The sequence below is a fragment of the Protopterus annectens genome, chromosome 6.part0 (genome assembly GCF_019279795.1).
Source record: "Protopterus annectens isolate FY-2018-M chromosome 6.part0, PAN1.0, whole genome shotgun sequence".
Lineage (NCBI taxonomy): Eukaryota > Metazoa > Chordata > Ceratodontiformes > Protopteridae > Protopterus > Protopterus annectens.
This window is the reverse complement of record NC_056737.1, coordinates 1,716,195,025-1,716,217,203: the sequence shown is the minus strand read 5'-3', so window position 1 is coordinate 1,716,217,203 and position 22,179 is coordinate 1,716,195,025. Positions and strand designations below refer to the sequence as shown.

Below are 22,179 nucleotides of genomic sequence, written 5' to 3'. Positions count from 1 at the left end.
TTCTGTTTCTCATCCATAGATCTAAATTGCAGTTGAATATGGACAGGGATGAACTTTGTTTTATGTGGATGGGGAGTCTGTTCCACAGCAGTATCCTCTGCAAGATATATCTGTGCCTACAAATCATTATGTTGATCTTGCAGAAGAGGTTTAAATCCCTAGATGGAGTATTTGTGATGTGCAGTAAATCCATCAGTACTGGGTCAGAAGATGCCTTGCATGCCAAACACAGGTCACCACTTAGCAGTCGGTAGGTTACTGACTATGGTGACAGGGGTTTGAGTCAGTCCATGCAAGATATGTTGTTTAGGCCTTATATCCTTCTAGTAAAGGCATCTCTGTGATTGTTCCAGTTATTGCATGTGTACAGACAGATACACACCAAAGGGGGTATATTCAATGGCTGGCCTAATGCTGGCTGCGTAAAGGGGAACAATGACATCTCTAGATCTAGACACTATCCCTTTATTTATAAGCTGTGCAATATAGAAGGACTTTCTTACAACAATAGGCACGTGTTGACCAAAATTTAGGCCACTGCCCACATAAGTTTCTAAACCCCTTTCAGCTGGGTCAAGTCTTGGGGCGTATTGTTAGTGTAGTAGTTCCCTGGGGTAGATGACTTCCAAAAGGATACAATAATGCATTTTTTAATATTTAGTTTCAGCCCATGATTATGGCACTAGTTATTTGGGTTTAAGGTAATTTAGAAGTCAGACGGACAAATTAACTTAGCCGATAAGTTGAGCTGTTTATTACATAGAGGAGTAGAATAATTTGTTTTTTGGGGGGGCAATTAAAAGATAAATGGATTCTGACTGTGTACTTCAACACTATTTCTCTTTATGTATACTCTGTTTGTATCTGATGTTTTGCTATTTTGCTTCCTGGGTTGAGCCTGCAGTTGGTCAAATATGATTAGTGTTCTAAACAACTCAGTTGCACATAACGTAACAAAAACTCAGAGAGTTTGAAAAGCTACTTCAGAATATCCTGAAATTAATTTGCCAAAAGAATTATTAATAAAAAATATAACCTCAGTGGAAAAGTGTTGCTCTTAAGTACATTCTGGCCTACTGGACATTTAAAGATGAGATCAGATTTTATTTTTAAAGTTTAGAATCTTACTGTGCCTATGCAGCTGAGATAAAAGATGTCAAAATTCATGAGTCACACCAGGGAGCAGTCAAATGCATGGAAAGAACTAGAGATATTCTTTACTGGCTAGAGTTTGCAACACAGGGTAAATATGGTATTATACTGTGCTTTTTTAAATTTCCACCAAAGACGTATTCATACAGAAGCTTTATTGTCAGACTGTTTTCCTGAAAGACTGTGGTCGAAAGGCAGTACAAATCTTTTTCAGCATCTGTACTTTATTTATTGCAAATGGACTATTATTCTAAATTTTACGGGATCACTGGGCTGAGTGGTACTACAAGCATAAATGTCATTACTGTATCATAGTCAATTTTCACAGAGCATGACATACTGGTTAATGTTGTGTCAGTCTAAGGTAATCATTTTGTAATTACAGAATTTGGTTGTTTTGTTGAGAAGAGGAATTATAACATATACACTTACTCCAACTGTCTCCATGATATTACCTTTGAAATAATCAACTAGAAATGACTGTACAAAAATAAAAGTTGTTTAAATAGTACAAAGCAATAACAGAAGCATTTCAGTAGCATATCCTTGTATCTGTAAATATGTTTTGTTCATTTCATATGTGATCCTGTTCACCTGGACAGTGGACTGTGTCTACAAATGTCCCATTGACTTAAAGAGAGAGAGAGATAAAGAGAGGTAGTGACCATAATGGACTGGTTGTGTGAGACTTGCAAGTACAAGTCTGATAACATTGATCACTGAAGTGAAAAATGTAAGAAATGTGTAACAATGATGAGATTTTCCTTGTGCTGGAGTGTTACTCATCCCATAGTACAGTGATCTCTGCTTTAATATATATGAGTAACAGAAGTATAGGAAGTACAGCATTATAATGCTGGGAAGAGTGCAGGGGGGGGGGGCCTGCGAAAACCCTTTCAACAGCATTACAAATAGTTTGAGTATAGAGTGGTTGCACTTATGTTTTTAAAGATTTGGGACAGACGGTTGTGGACCTTGGGCTTCTGTCTTGGAGGAGTATTAGAGAGCATTGCAATGTATAACTTTGACATTATTATGCACCATTATGAAAAAATGTGATCACTTAAGCTTAAATATTTATGGATCATAGACTGAAGTCCAAATTCTCAAACTCTACTATCCTGTTGACTACTTTGAAGAAGGTTTAAATCCAAGAGAGTCTAAAGGAAAAATCATTATAATCAGACATGCATTTATGTCAGGCAAATATGAGAGCTACTGGTTCAACTGGAAAGGAAGAATTATAGGATTCTGTGGGGTCCTGTGTGGCAAACAGGTGCAGTGCTGCAACCAAAATCTTTTTTTTTTCATGAACCAGATGAAGATATTATAGAAGAAACAGGAAACATCTGCTGAAGACAACAGAGATATTCCAGGAGATGACATTTAAAATAATCTGAGAAAAGAAAATGGCACAGAACTGCTATTTATAATTATTTCAACATTTTCATCTGATTCTGATGTGAATATGTCACAAAGTAGTACTTTTACTAAATCAGGAAAACATGTTAAACCCCCAGCCTGTCAGATGGAATAAAATGAGTGTTTCATAACTATTTATTAGGCTACTGATATGTGAGAATCCTAGTCTTACATCCCCCATGGTAGTCTATAGCCCTTATATTAAAAAAGCCTCTAAGCCACTTCTAAATGCCTAAAGGTTCATAGACAGTAGTTTTGTCCAAATTCTCAGTTGCCCCCAAACACAGTCTGGTTAAGTGACTTGCAGAAGGTCATTCCGCAGGCAAAGGAGGGCTGAAAGAATCACTGACAGTACCACAGGAACTACAGCTTACAGTGTTAAGCATACGTGCCAGCTACCAGATTACTGTGATTGTCTGCTCTGTAACATGTGTTTCTTGTAACAGTAAATGAGTCTGCAATGTGGCTTTAGGAAAAAGATGATTCATTTATGCACCTGAATGCTATAAAAATCCAGTTTATTCACATAATATAAGGTGACAGCAATTTATTTGCATTTTCTAAAGCTTAACTGTATAGTAATCAATTATAATTTATAACTAAATTGTACTTGCAGTATCATCATAAATGCCAGCATGGACAAGGCCACATATCAGTTGAAATTAGTCAAGTCTTTGAGCTGGATGCATTTTATCTCATGGTGTTCGTTTTCTTCATTTGCTTAAAATCATATGTTCTAAATTCCAAGTTTTACAATAAAAAGAAGATGTGGTCCAGTTGTTTAGGAAAAGGACAAATCGATTGATTAGAAGCTTATGACCTCTTATGTGTGCTCTTATCTTAGAGCATTAAATCAATTATGATCTGTCAAGCACACTGAGAACCAATTTCCTGTAGAAACAAGTCAGTAAAGTATTGAATTTATATGTTAAGTGAAATTCATCCACATTCTATAATAATGAGACACTAATGAATGTATGTATTGACATTTAGCAGTGCATCTTTGTTATCTGATTCCCTGACCATGGAGAAGACTTTGCCTGGTTCAGACATGCAGTTCATTAAATGTTAGTCAGGGAATAATATAAGAGACTGCAAGTTAATTTTGTTTGCGCAGGGTCTTAACTTCATTTCACATAACTCCTCAGGACAAATATTGACTTTTAATTAAAAGGTTCACAGCATTTCTGTAACACACAGTACTCTTTTTTTAATGACATCATCAGTCCTACATAACCTCTGGGAATGCGAGATAAAGAGTTTAATTACTATTGTCTGATGATTAGGAGAGGGTATGTTGGGGAAAGGGCAGATCTGGGGGGAGGGAGAGTTGCAGGTTTATACCTACATAAGTCTTCCAGGCTTAACAGATTATTTATTTCTGCTCGCTCACTGATGTTTGTAGTTTTATGTTTGTAAAAAATAACTGTCATCTAAAACTGTTACATTACAGTTTTAATGTACATCATGGCACTTTGTAACTAAAGAGCTACAATTGTTAATAGGTTCATAGGTGTATACTAGGCTAAAGACCACTAGGGCCCTTATAACCATAGCTGTGCAACCCAAATGTGCCCCATATATTTTATTTATATAGGGGGTGATTTACAAACTGCCTTTATCCATCAGAGATCTAGATGCCAGACCAGTGGTGAATTTCCAATTAACTATCCATTGGACCAAGTTGCACTTAAAATGGGATAGGGAGGAACTCTGCTTCACATGGATGGGGACCCTGTTACAGAGAATGGTAATACTCTGAGAAACATATCTGTCGCTCTAACATGTCCTATTTATGTTGCAAGAAACATTTAGGTCATTAAAGCAGGTAGTTCTAGTGCTGTTTGTTTTGCAGGTGTGTGAAAGTTCATCAAAACATAGCACAGAGATGCCTTGTATGCTAGGCAAAGATCACCTCTCAGAAGTCTGTATGATACACAGTAAAGAAAAAGGGCTTTGAGGTGATCAGTGTAGGACATTATGTTTATTCCACATATTCTTTTTGTAAGGAACCTTTGCGGGTGTTTCATCTAATACATGGACCTGGCAGGTGAATCCCAAAGGAGGCATTATACTCTATGATGGGTCTGATGAGGGTAGAGTACAGTGGTATGATAACCTCTTTGGTCCTGGACCTAGACGCCATGCCCTTGCTTATAAGCTGAGCAACATAGAAGGGTTTTCTTACTCCCTTGGACATATGCTGGCCAAAGGCTAGGTTACTATCTATATGAGCTCCCATATCCCTGACTAGTGAATCGACTTTTAAGTTTTTTATTGATGATGTAGTTTCCCAGGATGGTACACCTCCCAAAAGGTATTATAATGCATTTCTTTGTTCTGAATTTTAAGTCATGGCTTTGGCACCAAGCCTTTGTCTGTATTAGACCTTCCTGAAGGGTGCTGTCATCTTGAGGGGAATTCAGTGACTGCTCCCAATTTGCAATCATCTGCCAACTTTGTTAGCCAGTGGCCTTTCACACTGGCTTTGACAGCCCTGGGGGACTCCAATGGTGACCATCCTTTTTGTGTAGGTGGCCTCACCATTTCTAACCTACTGGGTCCTATCAGTGAGCCAGCTAACTGTCCAGCGTATTATAAAGGGAGTTATACCTAGTTCTGTAAGTTTGTTGACAATGTCTGAGTGGAGTATTGTGTCAAATGCTTTAACCACATCTAGGTAGGCAGTATGCACTGTTTTCCCCTCATCCATTGCCTTAGTGACCTTTTCAATGAACCCTACCAGAGTCAGTAGGCATGAGCTTCCTTTGACAAAGCCAAACTGGGAATGCTCCAGTGTCTGGAGGTCTCCTATGTCCTTATTGATCATTTCCATGATACTTCTTTCCATGGCTTTGAAAATATGACTAGTTTCCAGGATCTGTTGAAGAGGATGACAGTCACAGTCCTCCATTCAAATGGTACAAATTCTGCTTTAAGACTACAGTTAAATAATGATTCCAGGGGCCTGATAAGTCATTTTTTAAACTATTCAGGGGGCATCCTGGGATGTTTTCAGGGTCTGTTGAGGTTGTGTTCTTGGCGTTAGTGAGCAGAGCCAGTGCATGCTTCCTAGTTATAGCTGGAGAGTTTATGTTTGACGGTATTTTGGGGGATGGTTGGGGGTAAGGGGGGGTAAAGTTGGAACTGAATTTGTCCACTAACAGACTTGCTATATCACCAGGCTCAGTGAATGTGGTACCATTAACCACCAGATAAGCTCATTGCTGTGTGCTGCCCTGCAGGTTTCTGACATAGCTGAAGAAGACCTTATGTTTATCTTTCACCTGGTAGGCTATCTTAAACTAAAAATTGGCTTTTCTTGACCTAATTACCCCTTTTAGTTGCTATTTTGTTTGATGAGAGAGTTTTTTATCTTTATAGATATTACCGTTCATGAGTTTTCCATATTTTTTCCTTTTGTTGTATAGCTTGTTTTTCTTGGGATGCCACCAGAGTGGTTTGTTTCTAGAGCTAGCCCCGGACTTATTTTTTGTAGGTACAGCAGCTGCTATTGACATGGCTGTACAGAGATTCTGAGATCAATTCAGCACAGGGTAGTGTCTTTTCAGGATTTGGAGGGGCATTGAATTTTGACAACCCTTCACTTAATAAAAGGTAGTTTGCCTTAGAATAGTTCTTAACTGCTACTGGTTTTAATAGATTACAGAGCTGATTTTGATTTTGAAGGAGACAGCTTTATAGTCAGACCTTACCAAGGAGGACAAGACATTTTTAGGGGGGTTGCAGCACTCTTCCATTTTTGTTAGCATGAGGTCCAGTATGTTGGATCCTCCAGTGGGCATGTGCATTATTTGGTCAAGAATGTTTTTATTTCCAAAGTCCAGGAATCTTCATGCCTGTATATTTGAGACCTTGTACAATTCCCAGGCTATAGAGGGGTTATTAAATTCTCACTTGTGTAGGGTCATAGGTCAGATGTTAAGTGTTTCCAGTAGGTCCAAGTATATATTATGAACTTATTGGGACATGGAGGGTGACCTATAGCTGTCTAGGATATGGTATGAGATTTTGTCTATGGTGATCTGCACAAGGAGGAACTCTAACATGTCATCCGTTTGACCACCCTAGAGGTATGCTTGTTACCTGCTGTATATTGACACACTACCACCTTTAGCCCTTGTCTGTGCAGCTATTGGTCTAAAGGTGTGGAAGATACTGAAACCTTGCACTGCCAGGGTACTCTCTGCAGTTTTAAACCATATCTTGGTAACTGCACAGATATCTATATTCTTGAGTGTGAGGAGGGCTTGGAGGGAGTTTAGTTTTTTTTTTTTTTTTTTTTTATTTAGGCTCTTGGCATTGAGCAGTAACACCTTTAGGTTTAGTTGAGTTGATTTTGCTATGTTGATAGGATGTGTCAATTTATGATTGCCTAAAATAGACACTGTTGGGTAGATAAAGTTTTAGCCAGTATTCAACAGCCTAGAGGGGAAAGGTACAGACCTTCCTTGGTAAAGCAATGTGGTCTGTTAACCATGTGCTCCTATGTTGACAAATATTGGATCCCCTTAGAATGACACCAGAAAGGCAGCCAGTTGTTAAAATCAATAATTTTTGCTCATATTGTAGCATCATCCTAGGTAATGATAATATACTTCTCAGTGCTAGGCTCATACCAGCCTGAGACTCATGGTCCGAAAGCTCAATAATGTCTCTCTTTGTATAGTACAGGGAGGTACATCTCCGATCATTTACACTTACATGGACTATGATGGAATCATACTGTTTCCTCTGGCGTAATGATGTCACTATGCATATAATTTGGTGGATCCTGGCTCCAGATAAGCAGCTAACAGTTATCTTCTCCTTGCTCATCTTGGTTAGAAAGGCATCAGTGTATCTTACAATGGAGTCCCCTGTGATGGGTGTGCTGGGAAATGTGTTTGCTTGCCTTAGAGTGTTTAGGGTTCCACTATGAGTGAGAGTATGTGAGGTGTTAGGTTTTGTTTTTTTCTGCGTGACTTTGGATTTGCTGAGCCATAGCTTTGACAACAGGTGGTCTAGGACATCTTTTTTGTTTAGGAGGATTGCTTTTAAGTGCCTCAGCATACATTAGTGTGTGTGTGTGTGTGTGTGTGTGTGTGTATGTTGTGTGCTATGTGAGGCAGGTGTTTTGTGTGCTGTTTTGACAGCCTGATATGTACTTGTATGCGAGTGTTTCGCCTCCACTGCTATTGTATAAATACACTTCTCACATACTGTATCTGCTTCTTTAAGGATTAAATGGTTGTTGGTAAACATGAGACAATTGCTACATTGTCTCAGGATTTCCATATTCACCAAGCTGGCTACAGACAAGTCAGGAAATGGCATATCCATACTGCCCAGTCCTTTAATTGGTGAGCTACAAGGGGGTGGGGTATTGGGGTTGCAAGATTATTAAGGATGCCTTGTTGGTGCAGACTAATAAGGGTGTTTTATTGGGATAGATTATGTTAAACTATACTAAATGCTACTAACCTCAACATTTACACAATACTGAATTCTACTAAACCTGTAGGCATTGCCACTCCATGCCCAAGTAGCTGCTGTAAGCTTGTCAGCACGCAAGATATTTGTTCCATATTGCTGCTTTACAGGGAACTGTTTTAACATGAAAATTTGCTTTCTAGGTGTTTGCTACTGTATAGGGTACATCTAACCCATGCAAATGCACAAATTTTATAGCAGCACAGAAAAAAACAGAAAACTGACTAATGAACTCTCTGGCCAATAAAATGGCTAAACTATGAATCTTTTTGTGTATTTTCCAAGTCAGATAGACTAGGCAAATATCTCCTGCTACAAGATGAATAAACCCTGGCCTCCTAATGTAAAACACTGTAGAAGAGACCCACAAGTGGAATGTTACCACAAGCCAATTAAACAGCTAGCTGGAAATCCCTTGCTGAAGGCAGTTTCAAGATAGTCTTACAGCAGTAGCATTGAAGGGAACAGCATTTTTTTAGAAAAAGTGCAGTGATATGCACAACTAAAAGCAAGAAACAGTAGCAATCGCTGAAAATAACTTAAGCAAGTGCAATTTAGCAATCAAACTTTGCCTGGTTGGCACTGGATACCAGTAAAACACTTCTAGAACACAGGCTAGGACTCCAAGCTTTGCTAAGCTCTAGGAAAATAGCAGGAGACAATATGTAGTAATGGAGGTTTACTTAGGAGCAATACTGGTTCGCTAAGTGGGCACTCAGTATCCTGGATCTATGGAAAACAAGGGGTGGGAAGAAAGAGTACATGAAAACCTTATACAGCAGACAATAGCAATGAAAGAGGAGGGAGGCACTTTGGAAATCAGATTACCATAACGGGTGGAGGCCAGAGGCAGAGCCTTATAAAACCACCACAACAAAAGTATAGAAGGGTTGAGAATATTTTTTCAAGGAACAAGCAGGCTAGCTAGAGAAGCATCCATTTCAACAAAGCCAATATTAGAGATCTTTCAGAAATGTTATCTTAATGTGTTAGTGAGGGATAGAGCAGATGCAGAATGCAACTGTAAACAGATAAATGATAAGCAGAATATAAAAGCAATGAAGCACAAACTGGAGCGGAGACAATTTTCTCACTACTACAGTTTAAGGTAACAGACTATGCAGAAATTTACCAGTAACACTGTTAATGAAACAAATGCAGTAATAAATTCCTAAGGATCAAATCCTGCAGTAGTACACAGTACTGCCACAAATGTGAATTAAACTATAAGACTATGGCCCTGTGGGTTTAAGACACAAATGGATAGCTTTTACAAGTAATTCAGTAGTTCTACTTATGGAAATAGAAATGACAAATAATGTAGAAACACAACCTTCCCATAACTGCAAATTAAAATATAAGTCTAAGGTCCCAGAACAAACTAAAAAATAGAAACAGATAACGTTTATGGCTAAAACATGTGGAAAAGCATAAAGTGCAAAGAAGTATAACCACACAGGTCACTATAAGTACAACTTAAATATTTAAGCAAAATTGGAGTAATTCTCTTCCTTTTTGATGAAAAGCTAGTTACTCACAGTTCTATACCTCTCCAAGTCTTGCATAAAAGACCTTGGGTGGGGGTATCTTTGTGCTGGAAATTGCAGGCTAGCTATTGAGGCATATAATCAAATTAAGCCAGTATTGGAGCTCTTTCAGAAACTTAAGCAATGTATTTTCCACCCCATCTTATCAAAATTATGTTAACAGTTTCTAAATAAAAAGCTTTGTAAACCTTTTGTTAGCAATATGCGCACATACTTTTACTGAATCCTTCACTAATGTCAGGTTAGAAATAGTGTGGGATATATCCATATTCTTAAATGGAAGGGGATCCATGCATAGATGGTAGTGCAGCTATTAAAGTCTATGGATGCTCTCACACACACTCCGTAAGTTGACATCACCAATGGTAAATTTCAATGAACATATTAGTGATGCAGTGTAGGGAAATATATTTTTTATGCAGGATTTTACTTTCAACTTGGCATTGTAAAACAAGCACCAATAAGAAAAAAAAAGTAGAAGACAGTGCTGCAGGCACCACATGCTGTAATGCTTAAGGTAACAGTGAAATTGTGATGGAACACTGTAATAAACATGGTTAACTGATTATGGTAGCCCTTTTCCTGTTCCTTGAGGTTAGCAGTGTAGCCAAGTTGTTTTGGAATGGCGCACCATCTTTCAGACTATTATTTCCTCCCTTGCTGAAGGAGCACCTGCACTTTTGTTGGTATTTTTCCTAAATATGGAATTAAAGATATAGTACTTATGAAAATATTTCAACAGTATAATCCTCTGGATTTATTTTATTTGCAGATTCATTTGTACTCTCTGAATTTCTTTTTTGGGTATTTGAAGATGAGATATCTTGATTATTAATTTGTACAGCTTGGTTTACAAACAGTATGCCTGGTTAACCCTGCCTCTAGTTGCAGAATGCAGGAATGCCCTTATGGGTTGCAGAACTAATTTAACACCATATAATTAGAGTAGTACTGGCAGCTGAAACCATTTACCTGTGCAGGAGGAACAAAACTTCGTAATTTAAATAATAAAGACATGCAATTTCTAGAGTATGTTCATTTAGCTTATTTTACAATAAAACATCATGTTTTAAAAATGTTGGTAATTTAAGACATTCTATGTTTATTCTCCTTCAGCACACAGACCTAGCACAATACATGGTCCAGCACCCTGGAGGACTCCATCCACATAATGTGAAGGTGAGTTTTATTATTACTTCTTTTCTGTCTGTCTATTTCTGTGCTGCATCTTATATTTTGGTTTGTGATTACTGTAATAAAGTTTGGAGGTATACGGTGCATTGTTTCATCAATACATTTCTGTCCTTTCTTGTTTTCTGTTTCACAGTCATATCAAGCAGTTCAAGACCTAACACTCGTTTGATCATACAAATACATGCAGACAGAACTGTTTCTAAGCAAATGAATTGTTTTAAGAGTGAATTAAAATTTATTATTTTTTTAAAAGCTTAGAAAGATAAACATGTTTTCCTTATTATAATCAAATGGTTTGGGCAACAACTGTAAATTCCTGAAGACTGAGAGCAGTTAGTAGTTGATCGTTTATGTTTCAGTAAGTATTTATGCAAACAGTAATGCTCAACAGGGTGGGAATGACAGCGAAATAGGCCACCCAGGGTGGGATCAGGCCTCTCCAACCATGGAAGGTCTGCTATTTCACTTTAATACCCACTCTGGATAACATTATTGTGCTTTGAAAATGGGTGACATATTAAAGGTAGTTTGCTAAAATCATTAAATGCAAAAATATATAAGGTTATGATCAGGTCTCCGATTGTAACCACATCAGGAACACACAATAATTTATTTGGATCGGTGAGACCTGATCATCCCTCTTTGTAGTGCATGGAGTTTTACCTACACTGTGTAATACCAGTTACAAAAGAAAATAAAAAAGTGCAAACTGTTTTACTGGCTTTGAAAGCCACTGAAACACTTTGCAAATGCTTTTGCATAGATAGTATGTAAATGTAATTGAAGGAAAGTCTGAGGTAGTTTTTAAATATTCTTCTAATTCTATTAGTGACAGAGTGACTTCTGTAAAGTTCTGCAGATAGAATGTATGGCAAGATAGATGATAGAAGATTTGTTTTATTAAACATAACTTTTTAGTATATTAATTTATTTGGAGCACATAAAGATATTTACAGTGATGGAAGTAATATATTACAATAAGTAATGTATTACTGTAATATATTACAATTTCTAGTAACTAGTAATATAACTAGTTACTTTTTCAAAATAGTAACTAGTAATATTAGTATATTACTTTTTAGTAACTAGTAACTTAAATGTGAGTTGCTTTCGAGTTACTTTTGCTTAAACCAGTGGTTCTCAACATGGGTGATATATAGCCTCTTAAAGAGTGATGTAAAACTTCCGGGGTCCCTATTTAGTATGGATAGTAATCAGATGTTAGGAGGTAATAGACACTTTGAAGTGGCATTCTGGACAAAAAATTACAACATAATGTTGGCACAACTCATAGCACGTAGTATTCATAATAGATCATTAGAATTAGTCTGGAGCAAAATTTACTTAATTTTTTTAGCACTAAAAGGAGGTGAAAGCTAATGATGACCAGACTCTAGCCCTGCCCTGGTACTGTGAGACTCTCACCCACTAAAACATCCCCTAACACTGGGACAATTCTAGCCTGTTTGAGAACATATCTCTACCTTGCAGTATAATAAATGGCATTGGTTTTTCATACCACCATCATTCAGAATCAAACTTATCACTCATCAGTTGAGCACTCAATGCCCCAACACACTGCACCAAGCAGGACTCTTCAAGTGGATCTATGATCGACCAACTTTTTATTCTTGACAATATTTTGTTATATTCTACTTAAAATTCTTTTCAGGTTTTGATATTTAGTTGCTGAAAATAGACAAAGTATGATAGGTTTTTACAGGTCTTGTACTGCTGGCTGGTTTGGTTTAATTATTATCTGTGACTCTCTAGCTATAAAGACTAGTTGCCATCTTCTCCTTTCAGCTGTGCCCATTAGGGATCACCACGGTGGATCATCAGTCTGCAGAACAAGTGGCAGTGGAGTTTTATATTGTTGAGTTGCCAGCCCAGCACTCAAACTTCTTCAGAAGGCACACGCATGCACACACTCACACCTAGAGCCAATATAGAATGTCTAATCCACCTGCAGCATGTCTTGGGAATGTGGGAGGAAACCGGAACACTCTGAAGAAACCCACTTGAACACAGGGAGTGTAGATCATAGTGTGTATGTTGTACTTTTAAAGCCACAGTAGTTCATGGGCACATGCATAAAAGTACTGCGCACATGCAAGCAGAGTGCCATTTCGTGTAAGCAGCTGGAGTGAAAGCATGTATGCATGCAGCAGTCAGTCGGTTAGCTAGTTTAAGTTTTATGTTCCAGTCATCCATCATGATGTGTTTGTGTGTAATAAATATTTTAAATGAGCACCCTAGCCTTGTCATCTTATTTGAATACACAAGACGAGTGATGTTGTCAGAATGGGATCCAAAGTCAAAACTTCTTAAAACCATGAGGCGCACAGTCAGAAATGGAGGAACATACAAGAGTGGCTCAAATGACTTACAAATGACTCATAAACAGGTCATTTCCAGGTTCTTAAACTCATTTAAATGATTTTTCCCTCAATGAATATAAAGCAAAGCATTCAAAACCAATTGCTGACTAAACAAAATAGTCAAAATTGCGACATATTGAAAAAAATACTTGAAAAAACATTTGAAACAATATTCAAATCATATAAAATGTTCAAAAAAGAGAAAACAAGTGTAATTTTCTGTAATGTACTACTTTTTTGCATTAACTAAAGCTATTCAAAGTATAGTGTTGGCAGTGTGTGCAGTATTACAGTACAGTCTTTTCAAAGAGTACAGTTATTTCAAAGAGTACCTGGTGTGTGTTTGACATTTATATGGCATGGCAGAGGGATTTTACAGACCTGATCCACTTGTGTTTGATAATAATATTGCTGAAAACTGGAGAGTGTTTGAGCAAGAATATGATATTTTCATACAGGCTGCTTTTTCTTATAAAGATGCATATACAAAAGCATTTATTCTGCTCAATTTAGCTGGTTCTGAAGCCATTGAGAGAGAACATACATTTGTGTATGTATCTGCTGTTTATGCAGAGAAGGAGGAAGACTGCCATATTGTGGTACAGGATGAAACGCGAGAAGACTCTGAGTGCTTAAAATGTAAATTTAGAGAAATGCGCAACCCTCAAACGAATATTACAGTGGAAAGGCACTATTTTACATGAGATCAAAAGCCTGGTGAAACTTTTGCAACATATATAACTGACTTGAGAAACAAGTCAAAAACGTGCAGATTTTCTCATCTGAGAGATGAGTTGATAAAAGACAAGCTTGTGTGTGGTGTTAATAATGATGCAGTGAGAAAGATTTTGCTTTGAGACAGTGATTTAACTTTAAGGAAAACCACAGAGATTTGCCAGATATATGATCTTATAGAAAAGTACTGCTATGTATGCTTACGAATGATAAGAACATGCCTGCAGCTTCTTCCAGCATGAATGTTGATAGTATGTAGCACATTACGGCAGACATTTGGACGCATCAGAATCGTGGTTTCTTTGGTGCCACTGCCCACTGGATCGACTGTGACACAACTTCAGAGAAATCAGCTGCTTGTCATGCTGCAGATTACAGGGGGGCATGCATATGATCGCATATCATCAACTCTTGAGAGCATTCCCATCAAGTACAAGATAGATCAAAAGGTGTGTGGAATAATTACCGAGAATGGCAGCCATTTTGTAAAGGCTTTCACTGTCTTCCCGGAATGTGAGAGATCTGAGGCTACAAGCATTCTGTCCCAAGATAAGGATGATGATGGTGAAGTGATTTACAACAGCATGACAACCATGCTGAGTCAGTCAGGGCAAAGCGAGAACACCTATTCACTGCCTCCCCATCTGAGATGTTCTGCACGCACATTGAATCTAGTTGCTGTGCAAGATGCTGAATCTGCTTGTAATGATGCACAGTATAAAACGATCATGAGAAGCACCATCGCCAAATGCTATGCTGCTTGGAACAAGATTAGTTATAGCAGCCAAGCTGCTGAGGTAGCTCGAAATAAGTGTGATCTAGTATTGATTATTCCCAATATGACACGGTGGAATCTCTCTTTCTACATGATGGAAAGAATTCATCTCATTGCAACTCAGTGTGAAGGCTTACTGAATGAGATATGTGAACAGATTGAAATTGCCATCTTCAAGCCTGCAGAAATTACCTTTGTTGCCGAGTTTGTGCAAGCAATGCAGCTCCTGGCAATGGCTCTGAACATCCTACAATCAGAGCTGAAAAGCTTCATGGGAATCCTGATCCCCACCATTACATGCCTGAAAAACAAGTCCGAAATCAGGCAGTCTGTGAAGCTTGTTGTGACGCTAGTTGATGCTCTTCTTACAGGCATTGAGGCTCGGTTCAGTCACCTTGTAGAGCATGAAGAGCTCATTCTGGCTAGCATAGTGCATCTGCAGTTCCATTTCCGATGGATGAACAGTGAAGAGCAGAAACTCAGAGGCAAGGCTCTGTTCTTTGATGCCATGCAGAAAGTGGATGAACCTGCACATGGGTCATCTGAAGCTTCTGCATTAACTGCCGAAGACAACTTCTTTGGCTTCAAAGAGTCGATGCCAGCCAATGTCAGCATATCTTCTCAGATGGACATGTATCTGGCTGACCCTTCCAGAGAACTGTCTTCTCTCAATAGTTACCCTATAGTCAGTAGAGCACCTGTTGAACACCTGTTCAGTCTTGATGGACAAGTTCTGACTACAAGAAGAAATAGACTCACTGACGAACACTTTAAAAAGTTGCTCTTCGAGCCAACAGAAATGTGTAGTCATTGTGAATAGTTATATAAAGAGATATTTTGGTTGAAGTTGTTGTGTTAACAGTTGTGTTAGACATATATGACATTTTCTGTAAGCATTTTTGCGCCCTCACCATTAGTTGTAGCAGATTAGCCTAATGTATATTGTTGAAAATTTGATGAGTTGTAACTTGTTATGGGTCTTGTGTTTCTGGCTGTGCGTACTTTGGTTTAAGTATTAAATTGTGACTCTCTAACTATAAAGATTAGTCTGTGGGACTTTATAAACTGTGAAATGCTATTCATCATTATTGTAACACTGTGTATACAACTTTAATACACTCGGATTCATGTGCAGTAAGCATGCATTCCTCACACACAAGTACTATGTGAGTAAATCTGAATATGAGAATTGATAAACTATACTTATGTAAAAGTAACTCAACAGTAACTAGTTACTTTAGTTAGTAACTAGTAGTAGTAATATAGTACTTTTTTAGAAAAGTAATAAGTAATCGTAACATTACTTTCACTTAAAAGTACCTAGTAATAGTAACTTAATACTTTTATAAGTAACTAGCACAACACTGGATATTTAGTAGTCAGGAAGAGTTCATTTAATTTAAGGTTTCCTCAGTTTGGTGAGGATAATTTTTGATGATTCTTGTCTGCCATTTTGGACACTTTTTACAGTCTACAACGACCAAAAGAATTGTCATAGATTCCACCATAACCAAACAGTTACTATGCCATATAATATACTCAAACTGTCCTGTTCACTGATGACTTTACTTTCTGTAAGTGGCACAACTATTGTATGCCATCAGCTGCATGATTTTATAGCTGAGAAAACGATTATAAGGATTAACTCAGAAAACAAAAAGGAAAGATTTATTTCTTCATTTTAAATACAGTTTTGAACATTTGTTGATTTTAAGCATGCAATTATAGTGGTGGCGCTGCGGTAGCGTTGTCGCCTCACAGTAAGACGCTGTCTGGTTCGATTCTCAGCTAGAGCGTCTTCTGTGTGGAGACATGCATGAATGGGCGTACCTTCGTTGAAGGTTGTGCATCAGGGCTGGTAACTCAGCACGGAAAAATCAACTACCAATCATTAGTGGACCGGAGTTCCGCTGTGGCGACCCCTAACCGGGAAAAGCCGAAAGACACAACAACAACAACAGATATTTTATGTAGTTTTCTTCTTTAGCTATTTTGTGCAGTTTGAACTATTCTGAATACCATTTCTATCAGTCAGATACACTGCACTGTAGTTCGTTTTTAACTCTTCATAACACATCCAGCATACCACTGGCCCTCCAGCTTATCTCTGCACTTGCTTTTTTCCACCCTGGGTACCCCAGTAGCTTCTTTCATCAATCCTGTATGTATTTCCTTCACTGGGTGGGTTTCTGACTCATGCAAACTGGACTTATGACACACTTCTTAACAGCGAGAAGGCAAGGATCCAGTGGGGGGCAGTGGACAGGATGATGGCAGCCATCAGGTAGTAGTGGCATTCAACATCCCTATGACAAGAGCAGTGATGTGTAATGACATCAGCATAACCAGTGTGTGCATTCACCCACCAGTAGCAACAGAAAAATGAATTGCCTACTTTTCTGATTACAAATTACAAAGCAGCACTCCCAAGTGAGGGGCATGCAGCTGATGCTGTGACACAGTGCATAACTGTCCCAAACTGCACATAGCAACCAAATACCATGATACTACTGGACAATAGGCAGGCTTTGGCAACAGCTAGAGTTTAAAAGAAAAAAGCATTTTTTAAACTTTTCACATCCAAAAACAGCATTTTTTCCTGGGAGGTGCCAAACCAGGGGACGGCACTGGGTGCAAAAATAGCTAGCTACACTTGGGGGCTCAGACAGAAAAAAGAAACAAACAGACTATTAGTGTACTAAGAAGCAGGAAATTCTGTTTCTCCCAGTCCAATAGCGACAGAACTAAATAGTATGAGATGATTTCTTTGGCTATTTTGTTGTCACTTGCCTGAAGGGAACAACTGAGGTATTAAACAAGCCATTCACAATCGGTGAAATATATTAGGTAATTAGAGTTTTGGAAGGAGACAAGGTTCCCACTCTGGATTCAATACCTCTCACTTTATTCAAAATTTTACAAGATAGGTAGAACACTTCTGTGCCTGTTTGAAGAAGTCTGTAGTAAAAGGCTATGCCATACACATCATGCACAGCATCAATTATGTCTTTCCTTACAGAAGGAAAAGAAGTTACTTTCATAGACAATTAAAGGCCAATCTCTTTACTGCCATCTGAGACAAAAATCTTGTCCAGAACACTTTCTAGAAGATCAGAAGATATGATTTTGAAGTTCATGCAGAAACCGCAGCATGGTATTGTGAAGGGTAGATAGGCAACAGAGAAATGTTAAGCTAGTCAAGTTACAATACTCAGCATCAGTAGCTACATTTATAGATTACCAAAACATATTCAAAAGAGAGCAAAATGCGGAGGGCAGGAAAAAATGGAAACAGATGATCTGTTGTGGTGACCCCTAACGGGAACAGCCGAAAGAGAAGAGATTCAATTCACTGACATAGAATTTTATTTGGAAGGTTTTGGAAAGTTATGATGTTAGGGAGTTATTTGTGGTATTATGCAGGATAATACGTACACTATCCTTGGTGCAAGTGGTAATGAATGGCCATGTTTCTAAACCCTTTAATTATATGGAATATAGAAAGATATATCAGAGGTGCTCTATCTTCACCTTATATATTTATTTATTTAACTTTACTGAGATAGTGCATCAGTCTCAGTGGACCAATTGCAAGAATAGCCTGGGTGATTAAATCACAGTGTCAGCAAGAAAAACAAAAAATAACATACTTTATGTTCAGCAGTAGATGCATTGTGATAACTTTCTAAAGACAAGTTATGTACAAGAGTAGATATAAATGTAATTATTATATTAATTGGAATACACCATAATGAATTACCATACAACAGAGAAAGAGATAAAAGAAAAATGTGAACTATTTGGTGAGGAAAGGATGAGCACTCAAGTGTAGAGGTAGTCTGGATTAAGTTGTGTGCCCTGTCTTGGGGCATTGGCATTTATCTTGAATGAACAGATCCTAAGTTTGGGACTAAAGTCTGTGTAGAATGGGAGTGCTTTTACCAAAATATGGTGATCTATAAGCACGAGGTTTAGGTACTAGTCAGGAGAAGGTATTGCTGGTGCGCAATAAATTACTTGCAAGTGTGAGCATATTGGTGGCGGATTGTGGGATAAGTCTTAGATTGTATAATACAATTTTTGGAGGTAGTTTATGTACTAGTAGGGGAAAATGTGTCAGGGATGAAAGTTTTGTATAGCAGGGAACATAGCAGGTGGTTTGTTCTTTATTTATTGAGAGCTGTTTGGCTTTAGAGAAAGAGAGCAATGGTCTTCTTGGAAGCAGGAGTTAGTGATGAAGTAACATATTTTGCTAGATACGAGAGCTGCCACTGTAATGGATAGGCCATATTCTGATTGTGCAAGTAGTGTGGCTTTACCACTTGTGATTCATTACTATTAATTATATCAGCATAAACATTAAACATTTATAGGAGACAGCACCATGCTGATCAGAGAATTCCCTTTAAAAGGTTATGATAGAACCTTGTTTCTCAGATGAGTGCGCATTATTGCATTTTGATACAGTTTCCTCACTCCCAAAAGAGATGGAATTGCTGTCCTGCTTTGCAGTCTTTTCAGATTATATCTGAATATTGGAAAAAATTGGTGCATTCCCCTTAAATTGCATACCAGATAGGTTCAAACATACCGTTAAGTAGTTTGGTCTTTACCTAGAGCAAATGTATACTTATTTTTATATCCAAACTGGTTCATATCTTGGGGCATTGATAGCAGAGAACTCAAAAATTCTGTTATCAGTTTTTGGAAATAACATCAACATTTGAAACAGTCAGTATCCTTTTCTGGCCAAAATCTGGGTGATAAAGATGTTTTTACCTTCATATTACATTTAGTTGTGAGGCACTTGATTGTTAATTACCTATGGAATGGACACCCATTGAGAATATCTAGGACAAACCTTATGGCTGTTATTGTGTACAGGGTTTTGCATACCCAGATGTACTGCAGTATGCAAAAACTGCTGCTAGGGCTCAAAACTATAGTGCCAGATCCCTTCCTTGATCTCTGTGGATGTATCCAGAACTGGCAGTAATATTAGCAGAAAAGGTGAAAGCAAACAAGAAAGAGGAATGAAGGTTCTGGAATCTGGGTGGCTGGATCAAGAAAATATACCCCTGGAGTGTGTTACTGCATCAGAAAGCGAGCCTAAGGGATAGGATATGGACCAGCTTCTATTACAAGGTGGCCATCTGTTCAGTGGTATGGCTTCACCTAGGTGTGTTTTCTGGTCAGATGTTTTTTGTTTACCATTTCCTTTTAGAAGGTTAGTGTGAAAGAGAAATCTCTGCAGTGATGACAGTATCTATAACTGCAAAGCCTAGGTCAAACTCTGGTAAGTGAAGTTTTTATGAAAAGTATGGCAAATCTGAGAGGTACAGAGCATATCTAAAAACTGCATGTGTGATATTCAAACTGTCAGACTCAGTGAGTGCAGAAGTTTTCAAGGAGGATAAGGCCAGTTGAGAAGAGATGTTGAAGAGCACAGGAACAGGTTTTAACACTTTACTATATTCTAGAAGCATCCCGGGCATTTGTCCTGATGCATTTCAAAAGGGTGCACTTTTTTACAATTTTCACCAAAATGCTTTGACAAAAGAAGTTTAGGATCAGCAAACTTCTGGAGATGCATGCAATAGGAAGATGATTATATTTAATGGTCTAGGAATAACTTGAATAGAAAGAAATATGCTTTAGAGCATACTCTGCGGCATCTGCTGTTTCCAGGGAGGAGGTGTGTGTTCCTTTGTTAGATATAAATTTTTGGCTCTTATACATCGGCCATAAAAATCTGCTGCCTAACAGTCTAATCACTGCATTGGCAGTTATTAGTGACATTAGTCATTATGCCTTTTCAAGCCACGGTGGTACAGCGGTGGCGTTGTTGCCTCACAGCAAGAAGTTCTCCTGTTCGATTCTCGGCTGGAGTTCCTTCTGTGTGGAGTCTGCATGTCCTCCCCACAGTCGAGTGTCTTCCGAAAGACATGTGTGAATGGGTGTGCCTTTGCTGAAGGTTGGGTGTCGGGCTGGTAACTCAGCACCATAAAAATCTACTGCCAATCATTAGGAGACCGGAGTTCCACTGTGGCGACCCCTAACCGGGAAAAGCCGAAAAGACAAACACGTCATTATGCCTTTTCATTCATGCATTGAAAGCAAATGCCATTGGACTTCTCTACTTTAATATCTGTCATGTGGAGAAGCTCAGGGCAAAACAGGGATCTTCCTCACATCACAAACTGACATAATGAGTTATGGAGTCCATTTCTATATTGTAGTGAAAATTATCCATGATGCAATAATATGCTGTTTTGAGTTTTTCTTGCAGTATTAAATGATATTGTTTGAACTTTTCCAGAATGATGTTTTCTGTTGTTTTGGCCTTTTGTGCAATGATGTGGTGCAGTCAAAGAGAATTACCTACTTCCACTACATTACTGATTCTTAAAAATAAATAGAAAGTAAAGAAAATAATGGAAAATCAGAAAAGAGAAAGAGAGAGAAATATACCTGTGGAGAAACTCTAGAAGATTTAATGGCTGGAGATGAGTAAGAATATAAAAGCCATTGGAAGGTTTACAGCATGAAAGTAACATTGTTAGTAATACAGATGAACCAATGTTTTATTTTGTTTATGGCAAATATGGAAATCTGTATATACCGTAAGAAATCACAAATCATTTGTACAAGATAAATATGGCAAAGTTCAAAGAAGATGAAGAAGTAGAAGTGTCACGACCAAGCCTGTAAGAAAATCGTAAGAACTGTGATAGTCAAGGACTGTAGACTGTTAATCCATATCTCACACATAAATTTGTAGTGCAGCAAGAACTGTACAAAAAGGAGTATCCAGTGTCCAAACCCAGTTAAATACTCCCGATATGGAGATTATTGAAGGAACTAGATAGATGCATGGACAGTTTGAGAGTTACAAATTACAATAAGGACTGAAAATTCATTATAAAAAGCACAAAATGATCTTACTATGATGGAGGCAGCCAGTGACATACTTAGTACACTTAAGGTTAATATTAACTTCTCAATGTGATACAATGATAATGCAGTAGCTACCAGAAACTGCATTTCACAAGGAACATTTTCTTCTAGAACATTCACTTTCATTAAGGCTCTTATGGTGGTTAGCATACCACTCAACCTCTTAGTCCAAAACATCTGGACAAAGCCTGACATAATGGGAGGCAAAGGCCCAAAAATAAGGACATATTTTAAATATTGCTCTTATAAACATAGAAAGTTGTTGGAATAACAGGGTATGTATTAAAATGCATTTTCTAAAGGATTTGAATTCCAAAACTCAAATGTATGACATTATTTACTAATTTCATTCTTCAGATCATCCCACTGCTTTGCCATAAAACTAAAAACTTTATGAGGAACCAGCTGAAATTCTGAGGCAAAAATCTGGACATTCTGTGAAAATCTGGACAGTTGAGAGGTATGGACTAGCTAGACTACATCCTAGCGTGTCTGAGTTGTCTACCCACCAGCCTGACAAACC

At 38.0% G+C, this 22,179-nt stretch overlaps 1 protein-coding gene across 1 annotated transcript in view; it reads left to right on the top strand.

The window, feature by feature from the left end:
* CDK15 (cyclin dependent kinase 15) overlaps positions 1-22,179 on the top strand; it is a 1,846,298-nt gene that overhangs the window by 1,006,119 nt on the left and 818,000 nt on the right. The window contains exon 7 of the mRNA XM_044075109.1: positions 10,731-10,793. Coding sequence (XP_043931044.1) covers positions 10,731-10,793 — 63 coding nt within the window. The remainder of the gene's footprint in view (positions 1-10,730; positions 10,794-22,179) is intronic.